This window comes from Procambarus clarkii, chromosome 26 (genome assembly GCF_040958095.1).
Source record: "Procambarus clarkii isolate CNS0578487 chromosome 26, FALCON_Pclarkii_2.0, whole genome shotgun sequence".
Taxonomy (NCBI): Eukaryota; Metazoa; Arthropoda; class Malacostraca; order Decapoda; family Cambaridae; genus Procambarus; species Procambarus clarkii.
The window spans coordinates 12,492,927-12,508,296 of record NC_091175.1 but is presented as its reverse complement, the minus strand read 5'-3'; the positions used below and the strand labels follow the sequence as shown (position 1 = coordinate 12,508,296).

The window sequence follows — 15,370 nt, the reverse complement described above, 5'->3', positions numbered from 1 at the left end:
ACACACACACACACACACATCTGTACACCAGTTGATTGACGGTTGAGAGGCGGGACCATAGAGCCAAAGCTCAACCCCCGCAAGCACAATTAGGTGAGTACACACACACACACACACACACACACACACACACACACACACACACACACACACACACACACACACACACACACACACACACACACACATGTGAGTGGACGTAACACCTAATCTATCTCCTGAGGCACATATTAATAGGATAACGACAGCAGCGTACTCTACACTGGCAAAAGTTAGAACATCATTTAGAAACCTAAGTAAGGAGGCATTTAGGGCGCTTTACACTGCCTACGTGAGGCCAGTCTTAGAGTATGCCGCCTCATCATGGAGTCCCCATCTGAAGAAGCATATAATGAAACTGGAAAAGGTTCAGAGGTTTGCAACGAGACTCGTCCCAGAGCTACGAGGGATGGGGTATGAGGAGCGCCTGAGGGAACTGTGCCTTAAGACACTAGAAAGAAGAAAGGAGAGGGGGGACATGATAGGAACGTATAAGATACTCAGAGGGATTGACAGAGTGGACATAGACGAAATGTTCACACGGAATAGTAACAGAACGAGAGGACATGGATGGAAGCTTGAAACTCAGATGAGTCACAGAGATGTTAGGAAGTTTTCTTTTAGCGTGAGAGTAGTGGGGAAATGGAATGCACTTCAGGAACAGGTTGTGGAAGCAAATACTATTCATAATTTTAAAACCAGGTATGATAGGGAAATGGGACAGGAGTCATTGCTGTAAACAACCGATGCTCGAAAGGCGGGATCCAAGAGTCAATGCTCGATCCTGCAGACACAACTAGGTGAGTACAACTAGGTGAGTACACATGTGAGTACCTAGAGTTGTACCAAACACAACTAGGTGAGTACACACACACACATATATATATATATATATATATATATATATATATATATATATATATATATATATATATATATATTTATATATATATATATATATATATAATAAATATATATATATATATATTATATATATATATATATATATATATATATATATATAATTTATATATATATATAAATATATATATATATATATATATATATATATATATATATATATATATATATATATATATATATATATGTCGTACCTAGTAGCCAGAACGCACTTCTCAGCCTACTATGCAAGGCCCGATTTGCCTAATAAGCCAAGTTTTCATGAACTAATTGTTTTTCGACTACCTAACCTAACCTAACCTAACTTTTTCGGCTACCTATCCTAACCTAACCTATAAAGATAGGTTAGGTTAGGTTAGGTAGGGTTGGTTAGGTTCGGCCATATATCTACGTTAATTTTAACTCCAATAAAAAAAATTTACCTCATACATAATGAAATGGGTAGCTTTATCATTTCATAAGAAAAAAATTAGAGAAAATATATTAATTCAGGAAAACTTGGCTTATTAGGCAAATCGGGCCTTGCATAGCAGGCCGAGTACGACGTTCTGGCTACTAGGTACGACATATATATATATATATATATATATATATATATATATATATATATATATATATATATATATATATATATATATATATATGTCGTACCTAGTAGCCAGAACGCACTTCCCAGCCTACTATGCAAGGCCAAATTTGCCTAATAAGCCAAGTTTTCCTGAATTAATATATTTTCTCTAATTTTTTTCTTAAGAAATGATAAAGCTACCCATTTCATTATGTATGAGGTCAATTTTTTTTTATTGGAGTTAAAATTAACGTAGATATATGACCGAACCTAACCAACCCTACCTAACTTAACCTAACCTATCTCTATAGGTTAGGTTAGGTTAGGTAGCCGAAAAAGTTAGGTTAGGTTAGGTTAGGTAGGTTAGGTAGTCGAAAAACAATTAATTCATGAAAACTTGGCTTATTAGGCAAATTTGGCCTTGCATAGTAGGCTGAGAAGTGCGTTCTGGCTATTAGGTCCGACATATATATATATATATATATATATATATATATATATATATATATATATATATATATATATATATATATATATATATATATATAAATATATATATACATATTATATATGTATAACTGTTGGTCACTCCGATACGGCTAGTGATCTCCGCAGGCACTTCGATGCTCCATAAGGCACGACCTGGAACCATCGTACGGTATGATTAAGGTCGATATTGATGGCTCAGAATAAGCGACTGTTGACTCTCTTTGGATTGACGTTTGGCTTTGTCTTGCCTACCAGAGTTCCCAGGTGGGTTCTTAATGGACGGCGGGGAACTGGTTCGAGGGGGAAGGGGTGATGGGAGGGGTGATGGGAAGGGTGATGGGAAGGGTGATGGGAAGGGTGATGGGAAGGGTGATGGGAAGGGTGATGGGAGGGGACTCAGAGGAGACGATGGCATGGAACAGGAAGGGGTTGGAATGGGATGAATAGGAGAATGAGGGGAGAGAAAAGAGACAGGGGATGTAGATGATAATTTGGTGTGGTGTGAGGGAGAGGTGAGGTGGAGTGGGATGAGAGGGATGGAATAGTGTGGTTGGGAGGAGAGAGAGGGGGGTGGGGGTTAACGCAGTGATAGTGAGGGATATGGCAGGGTAAATTAGGAAAGACCTAAAACTTATAGTGTGTTTTTAGGCACAGGAGGATTGTCTTCATGAGGGGAGAGGAAATATCTCTATGATGGGGGGGGGGGGAAAGATTGTCTCTGTTAGGGGGGGGGGGAGTGAGGATTGCCTCCATGAGGGGAAAAGACTTTATACAGATTAAGGGCTCACCATAGACCGTGCTGAAGGGGGGTTTTTACTCTCGAACAGCTGATTATAAAACAACAAAAAAGGGGAAAGACTGATGAAAAGAGTACAAGATGGGGTACATGAATGGTTAGAATATTCTTCCTCCTCCTCCAAGGTCCTTCCCTCCCACCCACCCTCTCTCCATCTCTCCCTCTCTCTCTCTCTCTCTCTCTCCCTCTCCCTCTCTCCCTCACTCCCTCTCTCCCTCACTCAATCACTCCTGCTCACCACCTTCAGCATTTCATCCCAGATCACTGTATTAATTTCTGGCTATTGGAATTATCATTGTGAATATCTAGCGTATACGAGGCACTATATGTTGGGGTGTTGTAGCAGTGGTGGGGGTGAGCCCGGTGTTCACGACCCGCCCTAATTATTGTGGAATTGTGCTAGTAGCCGGATTATTATTTTATACTGTGTGTGTGTGTGTGTGTGTGTGTGTGTGTGTGTGTGTGTGTGTGTGTGTGTGTGTGTGTGTGTGTGTGTGTGTGTGTGTGTGTGTACTCACCTAGTTACTCACCTAGTTGTGCTTGCGGGGGTTGAGCTCTGGCTCTTTGGTCCCGCCTCTCAACTGTCAATTTTGTGTGTGTGTGTGTGTGTGTGTGTGTGTGTGTGTGTGTGTGTGTGTGTGTGTGTGACCGAGTCATTGTGCTCTCATCTACAACTTCTACCTAAACAATGTATGGGGGTCAGTCTCTGATCACTACCACTTCCTAATCATTACGTTTACACGAATTCCAGAACAACTTCAGTTATGGCCTCTCGTTCTACCGTTCTTCACCAATGTCCGTCAACTCTAGGGTCACTTCAACTCGTCCTCAGATCCAGTCCATTCCATCCAACGGTCGACCCCCAAAGACACATTCGTAAATTTTAACATGCTGTTCATTCAAGATAGGAATTTTCTCATATATAAATTAATATTATTATATATTAGCAAATTGTGCATATTTATGCCTTCTTTAGGTTAAGTTACGTGTTTAGGTTCTGTTGGTGATTATTTGTATTTGTAGTACGTGGGTGAAACATTTACAGGTTTGTGGTTCGAATAAAAGTCGTCAGCTTTTGTTCTGGAAGTGTTCGAACGTCATCAGTTGTGAGTCGCGTGAAAACCATTTTTCATTCTTACACAGGGGGTTTGGCGGGTGCATGGAATGGACTTTGGATCTTTGTTTATGAGGACGGGCTGCCCAGGCGAAGTCAGGTTCACCCAGTTTTTTAACTTTAACCATTTTCACAAACTGGCCAAGGTTCACAAAATTATTTTCCTCGCAAAAGCATAACACAAAGGGAATATGCTAACAGATAATAACCTTAAAAATACTTGAGATATTTCCAGCACATACAACAAAACAATAATAATAAACTACAGCAGAAAAAAAAACACATACAAATTTGTGATCAAATATTTGTCTCCAGATGTTATCAATAAATTCATCAGAGTGAACAAAATACATTGGATAAATACTGTGAATAAATCAAGAAGAAATACAACAAGTTATTTTGCAGCGCCTTTAACCTGTTAATATACACGTTTATACAATATTAATAATATTGTATAAACATATATTTATGTATTATTTTTTTGTATTTATTTAATCATATAATAATAACATATAAAACCATTGATTTTATTGGTTGTACGGAAGGAGGGAATATGGTTGAGTTAATGAACCTCCATTAAATATGGCCAAATCCGCCAAAATTACCGCGAATAAATATGATTTTTGGCGAAGGCGAGCAGGAGGAGGAGGAGGAGGAGGAGGAGATGTAGCCGGGTTATTATTTCAGAAGGAGGAGGAGGAGGAGGAGGAGGAAGAACAGAAGGAGGAGAAGAAGAGCCGGAGGAGGAGTGGGTGAGAGAGACTCAGAACCTCTGGCAGCTCTGCACGGACCAATAAGAGGGAGGCGCAGGTGCTGATGTCACTCTATGTGTCCTCGTCTCAGAATATGACATCCGCTCCAGCGACATTTTGCCACCATTGCACAGCTGGCAATTCCCCCATTTTCCTCTTCACTTGTTTTGCGACATTTTTTTAGTCTTTGAAATTTAATTCGGGGATTGTCTGATATTTGGCGAGTCTGCTAGAGTCGCGGATATTTTATGTTTTTTTGTTTTTAGGGAATTGTGTGTGTGTGTGTGTGTGTGTGTGTGTGTGTGTGTGTGTGTGTGTGTGTGTGTGTGTGTGTGTGTGTGTGTGTGTGTGTGTGTGTATGTGTGTGTGTGTATGTGTGTGTGTGTGTGTCCACCCTGTCAATTTGCCTGAGAATTTTATAGGTGATTATCATGTCTCCCCTTACTCTTCTTCCTCACGTCTTCCAGGGACGTGAGGTTTAGCTGCGGTGCACCTTCCTCGTAGCTCATACCTCTCAGCTCTTGGACTAGTCTGGTGGCATACCTTTGAATCTTCTCTAACTTTGTCTTGTATTGTGTGTGTGTGTGTGTGTGTGTGTGTGTGTGTGTGTGTGTGTGTGTGTGTGTGTGTGTGTGTTTTATCCCGGCCGTACAACCATTCCGATATTGAATTTAAGCTTCCAGTTGTCGCAGGAACTTCCTGCAACTCAAATAGCATTTGAGTTGCTATTTTTTATTTTTATTTGTTTTCATGTGTTTGGCTACCTCGTTGTTGTTTTCGTTGACGCACTGGCTTTGTGTGTTTAGTGTTGCTTTTGTTTCTTGTCTTATTTGTGCGTTTCTCTTTGTTTTGATATTCGGCATTTTTCATTTTTCATTTTCTTCGGCAATTTTACATGGCTTTGATATTTCTGTGTTCGGTATACAGACCTCCCATTGTTTCTAATACTGTCTTTGTAATTTTGATGGCCTTCTCTGATTGTATTTGTTACGGTAAGCACAGTCATTGTTGCTGACAATAAAGCTGCAGGCTTTAGACACGGGTAGGAGGTAAACAGATATATATGTATGTCAGCTGTCCGACCTGATGCTGGGCAGAACAAGACGGGCTCACCATAGCCCGTGCTGCTTGGAACTTCTTGTTTCAGGTAGGGAATCTTTAACAACAACAACATGATAGGCTCAAGGCCTATCAAGCTTTGAAGCGCTATTTGAAGACCTATCATCTTCTGGAGGGTTATTAAGGCCTATCAACCTCTGGAGGGTTATTAAGGCCTATCAACCTCTGGAGGGTTATTAAGGCCTATCAACCTCTGGAGGGTTATTAAGGCCTATCAACCTCTGGAGGGTTATTTGGGCCAGCTAGTAAGTATACTTTAGTCCCAAACATAATTCAGGTTAAACGTAAACTCCCGGGAAAATGCTGCGTAGTGTAGACTAAAAATCATAAACAGCAGCTTTTCTATTATCCTGTAAATTGTAAACCATTTTATATATTAAAACTTGCCTCCATTGTATTCCTATATATTGTAAATTCATTGATATTGCAGTACAAAAAAAGTTTGTTACTAGTTGTCAATATAATTATAAGGTGTACATATTAGGAGAAATTGTACGTGTGAAGATATACTCACTGAGATATGATTATAGGACCTGTGCCCGCGGTAATGTTTTTTTTTGCGCTACCGCTCACAGGATGTTGGCTCCGGCAGCAACACTCCGTCAGTCGTCGAGTATACACATCGAGGTACATAGCTTGGTGTACATATTCCCTCCCTTCCCTGAAGGGAGGTGGCTGAGCGGACAGAACACTGGACGCGTGATCCTGTGGTCCCGGGTTCGATCCCTGGCGCCGGCGAGAAACAATGGGCAGTTTATTTCATCCTGATGCCCCCTGTTACCTAGCAGTAAATAGGTACCTGGGAGTTAGTCAGCTGTAACAGACTGCTTCCTGAGGGTGGAGGCCTGGTCGAGGACTGGGCCGCGGGGACACTAAGCACCGAAATCATCTCAAGATAACCTCAAGATAACCCTCTCTCCCTGACGGTACTAGACTGTTGACACAGCTATAGTTCACCTGGCCTGTCAGCTGACTGTGACTATAGTTTAGTTGCTAACTACCTAAGTGGTAGACTGACAGATTACCCAGTTGGTCATCCAATTGCATGACAGTTTTATTTGTCTCTTGACTAACTTGCAAATTTATCGTCGGGTTGAACATATAAATTCATTGTTTATATGAATGGAAATGATTTAAATGAATTATCAGAACATTTCCATTCAATATTTAAATGCCCAATTTCCAAACAGCCCGAGAGTCTAATTAACAGACTGTTTGAAACTCTAACTGACCAGCAGAATAAAAGGCTGACTCTACATATAACTGATTAAGTGACAGATTGTCTAACTGGTTGATTAACAGCCTGACTGATGACTATTTGAAAAACTCCCTATAGTTAGCTCTCTGATTAACAACTTGAATGTTTAATTCCTTTGACAGTCGGAATATCTGTTTAACTGACTGACTATCTAGCTGACTGATTAACTCTGACAGACTATCATAAGAAAGTTAGAATAAGAAAAACGAAACTTTAGAAGAGGCCCATATATATATATATATATATATATATATATATATATATATATATATATATATATATATATATATATATATATATATATATATATATATATATATATGTAACAATCAGACATCTACTTTACCCGGTAGAGTCAGGTCTGTTGGCCTGGTTGACCAGGTGGACTGAGGCTTCCTGCAGGTCGAAGTTAATGATGCAGGAAGACGCTGGTAGCTCTAAAATGTCATAGGAAAGAGCGGACCAAACAGCCCCACAGTTAGACAGGAGTAATTATGGACCTTATATCGATGCGCTGCTCGGTCGGTTTTTGTCTGTTAGGTGGCGTTGATGGGAAGAATTATAGATACCTCTGTGGCAATACGGTCGTTAACGGATATGTCGATGGCCGTGAGGAGAGCTGCAGAGGTAAATGTGCATGTGTGTGTGTGTATGTGTGTATGTGTGTGTGTGTGTGTGTGTGTGTGTGTGTGTGTGTGTGTGTGTGTGTGTGTGTGTGTGTGTGTGTGTGTGTGTGTGTGTGTGCCAGGTCGAGCGCTAGGTCCTGGGTTCCGCCTCATCCTTCTTATCATATTTACGTTAAAAGCTATGCAATAATTGCTACTCCCAATTCCAAAACATTCCACTTGCTTAAGCCGATTAAGCATTTCCCAGCATTTAAGGGGTTTGTGTGTGGCTCTAGCCTCCATACCCGCCCTTTCGTGTGGGTAGTATGCATGTGGGTGCGTTCTCTCCTCTCTCTCTCTCTCTCTCTCTCTCTCTCTCTCTCTCTCTCTCTCTCTCTCTCTCTCTCTCTCACTCTCTCTCTCTCTCTCTCTCTCTCTCTCTCTCTCTCTCTCTCTCTCTCTCTCCTTCCTCTTCTCGCTTCTTCTTCTTCTTCTTCTCTCTCTCTTTCTCTCTCTTCTTTAACCGAAGTTTCTGTGGGAAGTCTTAAGAAGCGTGTGAGGCTCCACACGCATCACATAATATAATCCAGAGGATAATTAATCCAGAGGATTAATATATAATTAATCACATAATATAGTACAGAGGAGAAGGGTCAAAGAAGTTAGAAGCTGCGAAAACACACTACAGAGGTGGCCTCAGATGACTAGACTTCTACCTACCCAAGTGCAAAGACTTGAGAATAGGAACACGAGCGAGAAAGACCTGTGTACAACATAAGCAGAAAGACCTGTATAGCAGCATAAAGAGAAAGACCAGAGAGTACACATAACCTATTATCAAAAGAATAACTTATTAGAATAACGTCAGTTTCATAAGCAAAACTGGATAAATTCCGTGCAACATTAAGAATTTTGGGCAAAAAAAGCCTTCAGGGGCAAATTTGCAACCTACGTGTGATCAGGTTCTGATTATGCAGCACCAGCATGGAAGGGTGAGTGCACAAGGTCAAACGACTTGTACTGTACCAAGTCCCTTTCCTGAGCTGAAGGGCCTAAACTACGAGAAAAAAACAATGGAAACATAACCCCACATTGCTGGATTAGAGGACTCATATGGGAAGATATGATTGCGACATGCATGATTCTATTCTAATAATATTTAACAAAGTGAACAACAGAGCGAGTGGATGCAGATGGAATCTAGAGTCATAGAGTTGCCAGAAAAAAACTTCCCTGGTGTTAAGGTTGCCAATAAGTTGAATGAGTTACACGAAAAAGTAACCAACTCGGAGCACAATGGTTTAAATGCAATTATGATGAGAAAATCGTGGAAACTGAGTCTGTTATATCGACATAATTTTCCCGATGGCGAGTATATTTAGGCGAACACACACACACACACACACACACACACACACACACACACACACACACACACACACACACACACACTCTGTGTGTGTATGTGTGTTACCATTACCATTAATAAATGAAATGCACTAGGAAGTGATGTGGTGGAGGCTGACTCCATACACAGTTTCAAATGTAGATATGATAGAGCCCAGTAGGCTCAGGAATCTGTACACCAGTTGATTGACAGTTGAGAGGCGGGACCAAAGAGCCAAAGCTCAACCCCCGCAAGCACAATTAGGTGAGTACAATTAGGTGAGTACACACACTCACACACACACACACACACAAACACACACACACACACACACACACACACACACACACACACACACACACACACACACACACACACACACACACCACAATCTCCACATCTTCCTGGCAATCAATTAACGCTAGACCAGAGTGACGCAAGCTTCACATAGCTCTGACCTCTGTGTTGTTACATTTACAGCCCTCCCATTGTTAAGCCAGAGTCCCCTGCGAACAATTCTATGCAACTCTTTTTGTGTGCGAGTATCGCCATTCGTACTCCTACCACCCCCCCCCCCCTCCTCCCTCTTCTTCGTCTCTCTTCCGCCATCATCTCTTCTTCCGGTTTTGAGCCATTGTGTGCTCCTTCCTTCCTTCCGTTTCGCTTTGTATTTTTTATGTCCTGTCCTAGTTGTTCCTTTTCACTTGGCTCTGTTGCAAAATTATGTTTTCCTCTTTAAACTTTTATTTCTCATTCCCCCATACGTTTTGGGAGAGAGAGAGAGAGAGAGAGAGAGAGAGAGAGAGAGAGAGAGAGAGAGAGAGAGAGAGAGAGAGAGAGAGAGAGAGAGAGAGAGAGAGAGAGAGAGAATCATGACCACGGTAATACCAACTCTAACGATATTGCTTTGTCCCTCAAAGGTTGCGGTGAATACCTATGTGTTGTTGGCAGTCCTTACTTAACCGATTGCCTGATTGTGATAGTTCCTGACATTTAACACTTCCTTCCTGTATATTGATATATTGCATATGTATGTATATATATATATATATATATATATATATATATATATAATATATATATATATATATATATATATATATATATATATATATAGAGGTTGCACCTAGTAGCCAGAATGCAATACTCGGCCTACTATGCAAGGCCCAATTTGCCTAATAAGCCAATTTTTCCTGAATTAAATTTTTTTTCTATTTTTTTTCTTAGGAAATGATAAAGCTATCCATTTCATTATGTATGAGTTAATTTTTTTTTTAATTTGAGGTAAAACTAACGTAGATATATGACCAAACCTAACCAATCCTACCTAAAACCTTACCTAACCTATCTTAACCTCACCTAAACTAAGTCAATAATTTATGTTCTTAATATAATATAATAATAATTAAAATATACTAATTGGAAATTTTATTTTGAAAATAAGAAAATCACTCGACCTATTAGGCAAATCGGGCCTTGCATAGTAGGCCAAGAAGTGCGTTCTGGCTACTAGGTATGACATAAATATATATATATATATATATATATATATATATATATATATATATATATATATATATATATAATATCAGCACATCCTCTTTTTATGCTCAACCACTTGGACTGGACAGTAGAACGATGGTCTCGCTTTTTGCAGGTCGGAGTTCAATCCCCGAGAGTCCAAGTGGTTGGGCAACAATATTCTTGCGTCCTATTCTAAATCCTTATCCTTCTATCCCTTCCACATGCCATATAGTCGTTATGGTTTAGTGCTTTCTCCTGAACCTAACCTAACCCACCCAACTGAACCCACCCAACCTAACCCACCTAACTGAACCCACCCAATCTTTCTCATTCTCTTCATATTTTATTCTCCTTTCTTGGAGAATTGGAGCAAGCAAAATCTCTCTCTCTCTCTCTCTCTCTCTCTCTCTCTCTATCTCTTCTTTTCCGTAATGACAAAACATTTTACCGCTCGAAATTGAATCCTCAGGCCCCGAGGAGGCCGGCCAGGGGGTCCAGCCTGAAACAAAAGTCATTTATTCTTAGTTACATGTAATTTTCACACCTTCAGCCACTTACAATAAATTTCCTCCAAGGTTGACGCGACCCGCCGTAAACACTAGATCTGGGCAGGAGAGATAGTGATGGGTGTGGTGATGGGTGTGGTGAGGTGTGGAGGAGGGGGGGGGGGGATGGGTATAGTGAGGTGTAGATGGGGGATAGAGCTGGTGAGGAAATGGGGTTGGGCGTGGTGGGGATATATGGGAGGGGGGAGGGGGGGGGTGATGGTGGTAGACAGGGAAGGAGATAATAGTTGTGTTGGGGATAATGCTGAGAAGGGTCGGACATATCGGATTGGCAGGGTTTACAGTGATGTTGGTGATGGTGGAGGTACTTGTGGTGGTGGTGGTAGTTGTGGTGATGGTAGTTATGGTAATGGTAGTTGTGGTGATGGTAGTTGTGGTGGTGGGGGTAGTTGTGGCGATGGTAGTTGTGGTGGTGGTGGTAGTTGTGGTGGTGGTGGTAGTTGTGGTGGTGGTAAGGGAAACTATGGTCAAATAGGGTTCTTGAAGGTAGGTAACAGGTGGCTGGCGGTGGCTCCTTTTCCTCATCCACTCCCTCTTTTCCCTATTTATAAACTCATTCGCTCACTCGCTGACAAAATCCCTCCCTCACAAACTCATTCACTCAATTACTAATTAACTAACTCTCAAATAAAGGGATTTGACATGCAGGCATTTTAATTCTTTATATAAGAAGTAGAACCTATATGGAAGATCATTAGTAAATAATGGATATATAAAATTGGTTGTTAACATTATTTTTATTACAACTTTTACAATAAATAATAAGTTTTTTGTGAGCTTAGACAAAACTTGTTCCGTATAGTCACTGTAGCAGTGTGGGTCTTGCCCTTCACCTGTAATGTCACTGTAGCAGTAAAGGTCTTACCTTTCACCTGTACAGTCACTGTAGAAGCCAGTATCTTGCCTCCACCTGCACAGTCACTGTAGCAGTGAGGGTCTCTTCCTTCACATCTCTCATTATAAACATTTGATTTTGATTGAATTCTACTTTGAGTCATCAGCCACTGAACGCAACGCAGAACGAGTGGTGTGTCTTTCGGTTACCAGATCGACTGAATCCAAAAGCCCCAAGTCAGCAGGGAAATCAGGGATACCCCCCCCCCCCCACCTGATACTTGTTGCTATTAAGGAATTACTGTCACAAAGAGATGGCTTGTTGATAAGCAATTTAAATTCTGTCGAAACCAGATCTCTGTTGCACGAGGTGTGTGTTGAAAATGAGTTTGGTTCTGGCTACCCGCTGAATTGGTTGATGGTGCAAAATGTAGAAGCTGTGCAAATTGGTTGATGATGCAGAGTATAGAGAGAGAGAGGGTGTGCAAATTGGTTGATGGCTCACAATGGAGAGGAGCGTGCAGATTGATTGATGGAAAAACTGTAAAGGCTGTGCAGATTTACTTATAATCATGTGACATCAATTAATGCCTTGACATGACGCTTCAGAATCATATATATACATATATATATATATACATATATATATATATATACATATATATATATATATACATATATACATATGTATATATATATATATACATATATATATATATATATACATATATGTGTGTATATCACGAAAATAAACACGTGATTAAGAATGTGACAATGTCAGACCACGGAGGAAAAATGAAACAGGAAATTTCCTTAAGTACTTTCGTATATTAAATACATCTTCAGAAGGTATTAAATACATCTTCAGAAACCTTCTGAAGATGTATTTAATATACGAAAGTACTTAAGGAAATTTCCTGTTTCATTTTTTCCTCCGTGGTCTGACATTGTCATATACATATATATATATATACATATATATATATATATATATACATATATATATATATATACATATATATATATATATATATATATATATATGTGTGTGTGTGTGTGTGTGTGTGTGTGTGTGTGTGTGTGTGTGTGTGTGTGTGTGTGTGTGTGTGTGTGTGTGTATGATAGATGACTAAGTTATTTGTCGCCTCCTGCTTTTTTAATATCTATTAGTGATGTTAATATCATAAGCATTACAGGTGGGTGGATTGTGTTTTCATGTCTTCTTCATGTTAATATCAGCCATGCTGCTTTTATTATACTGGCTATTGGCTCATCCTGTTCCTTATATGATTGATGCTTAGATTTAACTAAAGATCATTCCTAATAAAATAAAAAAATCTAGGGGCAGATTTCAGATAAGCTTAGAAGGACAATAGCTCTTGCTTGTAGTTTCACTATATATGACCGTCAGTTATCTTAGCTTCAAATAAAAATCTCACAAAATGAAATTAATGTCTCTAGTAGCAGGTTTCAGATGAGTTGAGGTAGGATATAAGTTCCTGCTTGTGGTTTCACTAGGTGCTTCAATTGACTTCCTTCAAGCTGCTTTAATGAACCCTAGTCTTAGTTAGGAGAGAGAGAGAGAGAGAGAGAGAGAGAGAGAGAGAGAGAGAGAGAGAGAGAGAGAGAGAGAGAGAGAGAGAGAGAGAGAGAGAGAGAGAGAGAGAGAGAGAGAAAGAGAAAGAGAAAGAGAAAGAGAGAGAGAGAGAGAGAGAGAGAGAGAGAGAGAGAGAGAAGGGATGTGTTGACATACACTGGAATATAGAAGGCCTATACTGGCAAAAGCGAGTTAAAATAGCCCAAATACTCATCTTCCATTTTGTAAATCGACTCTGAGGTTGGAGAAAAAATGGTCTTTATATATATTATATTTTCCCTTCTTCTGGATACCTTCCTTTTAAGCCTTTCTCAGCCGATAACACCTGGACACCTCTAAAAGGTCTCTACCTGTGGGAGATGTCGCTGGCTTCAGTCTTCGACGGAGCAAATACCAACGAATTCCTATCAAAGTCCTGACATGAGAGTTTCTGGGTCATACATGTTCTGCAGTTTATACACAGCTGAAGCCTAATACATGATACACTGATAGATTTACCGAGCGGTACTTTAGCGATCGGCTACTCGTTCGGATACGGAGGGTGTCTCCACCCCCTTTCCTTTCCCGCCTCGACCCGTTGCCGGAGCCCAAGAAGCCTATTGTCTGGCTGCGACGTCGTGGAAAACATTTCATCGACTCTAATTTAATGGCCGCTTCAAAGAGGTCCCACCGCCCCCGTAATTCCAAATTCGCGGGGAAGAAGGGCAGCTCGGGAAGGCGTATTCGGTGGCTGTTAGGAGGTTCTGTTCCGCGGTTCTCGATTACCTGTTGGTAGTTGACAAACGACAAACTGCCGAGTGATCATGGGGAGGACCTCACCCGCGCGGCCGGGAAGACAGTACCTGGGCACGCCTGGGTACGTCTGGGCACGCCTGGGTACGCCTGGGCACGCCTGGGCACGCCTGGGCAAGCCTGGGCACGCCTGGTTTGAATCGGGAAGGTACACTCACTTCTATCTTTACTGGGGCTGAGCTCAAGGTCTTGGGCCCACATCTTTGATTCGATTGATTGGAATAGTCGATTACTAGCCCTTTGGCTTTGAATGGAGAAGGATCATAAGCTTGAATAGGACTTGGTTATTTCACAGGAGAACAGGGTCAACATGGACGGGGTTGAGCGCCCCGGGTACTCTGTCCTAGGACCTCTAACAATCATATATGTAAATGAGTTGATACGGAGGGTGATCATTGCTGTTGAATCCCTGGTCAATATTCCAGAAGAGAAGAAAAATAAAAGAAAATGAAAAATAGGAAGAGAATTTCTGGTCAATGTCCCCAAAAAAAGAAAGTGAAAGAGAAAGTGAGGTATATGAAGAGAGTTTCTGGTTAATGTTCCAATAGAGAGAGAAAGAGAAAGGGAGAATGTAAAGAAAGTCTCTGGTCAATGTTCATCTGCAAGCTAAATATGGTGTCAAATCAGCGTAAGACATGTTTGAATATGCAAAACAGAGCTGTACATAAGCAAACAAGGGCTCCTATACCTAGCAGTAAGGCGCACTGTACACTGTCTTAACGAAAACAATATATGCAGAGCAATGGAGCGACACATTGGCCAGACGTTGTTGAATAACTTAGCAACGCCGCTCTGCACTTCAAGATTTCTCCATTGGTTCATATCACTTAATTATTCTTATAGAGTTTTACGGTAGTGCTTCCCAACCATTCTGGACTCGCGACTCTATTTTCTAGTACTCAAACGCCCCCTGCGACTCCCTGCCAAACCTTCGTAATTGAATAAAAAACTATGAAAATACTCACTACTTGCTAATTCTCGTTGATACACACATACAAGTACACAGAAC

General features: G+C 40.7%; 1 protein-coding gene across 1 annotated transcript in view; it reads left to right on the top strand.

Annotated features, from left to right (window-relative positions):
• The window catches only part of LOC138368726 (uncharacterized), a 23,001-nt gene extending 13,958 nt beyond the window's left edge, over positions 1–9,043 (top strand). The window contains exons 3-5 of the mRNA XM_069331449.1: positions 3,565–3,689; positions 4,560–4,679; positions 8,830–9,043. Of these exons, the coding sequence (XP_069187550.1) occupies positions 3,565–3,689; positions 4,560–4,679; positions 8,830–9,043 (459 nt within the window). The remainder of the gene's footprint in view (positions 1–3,564; positions 3,690–4,559; positions 4,680–8,829) is intronic.
• The last annotated feature ends 6,327 nt before the right edge of the window (positions 9,044–15,370 follow it).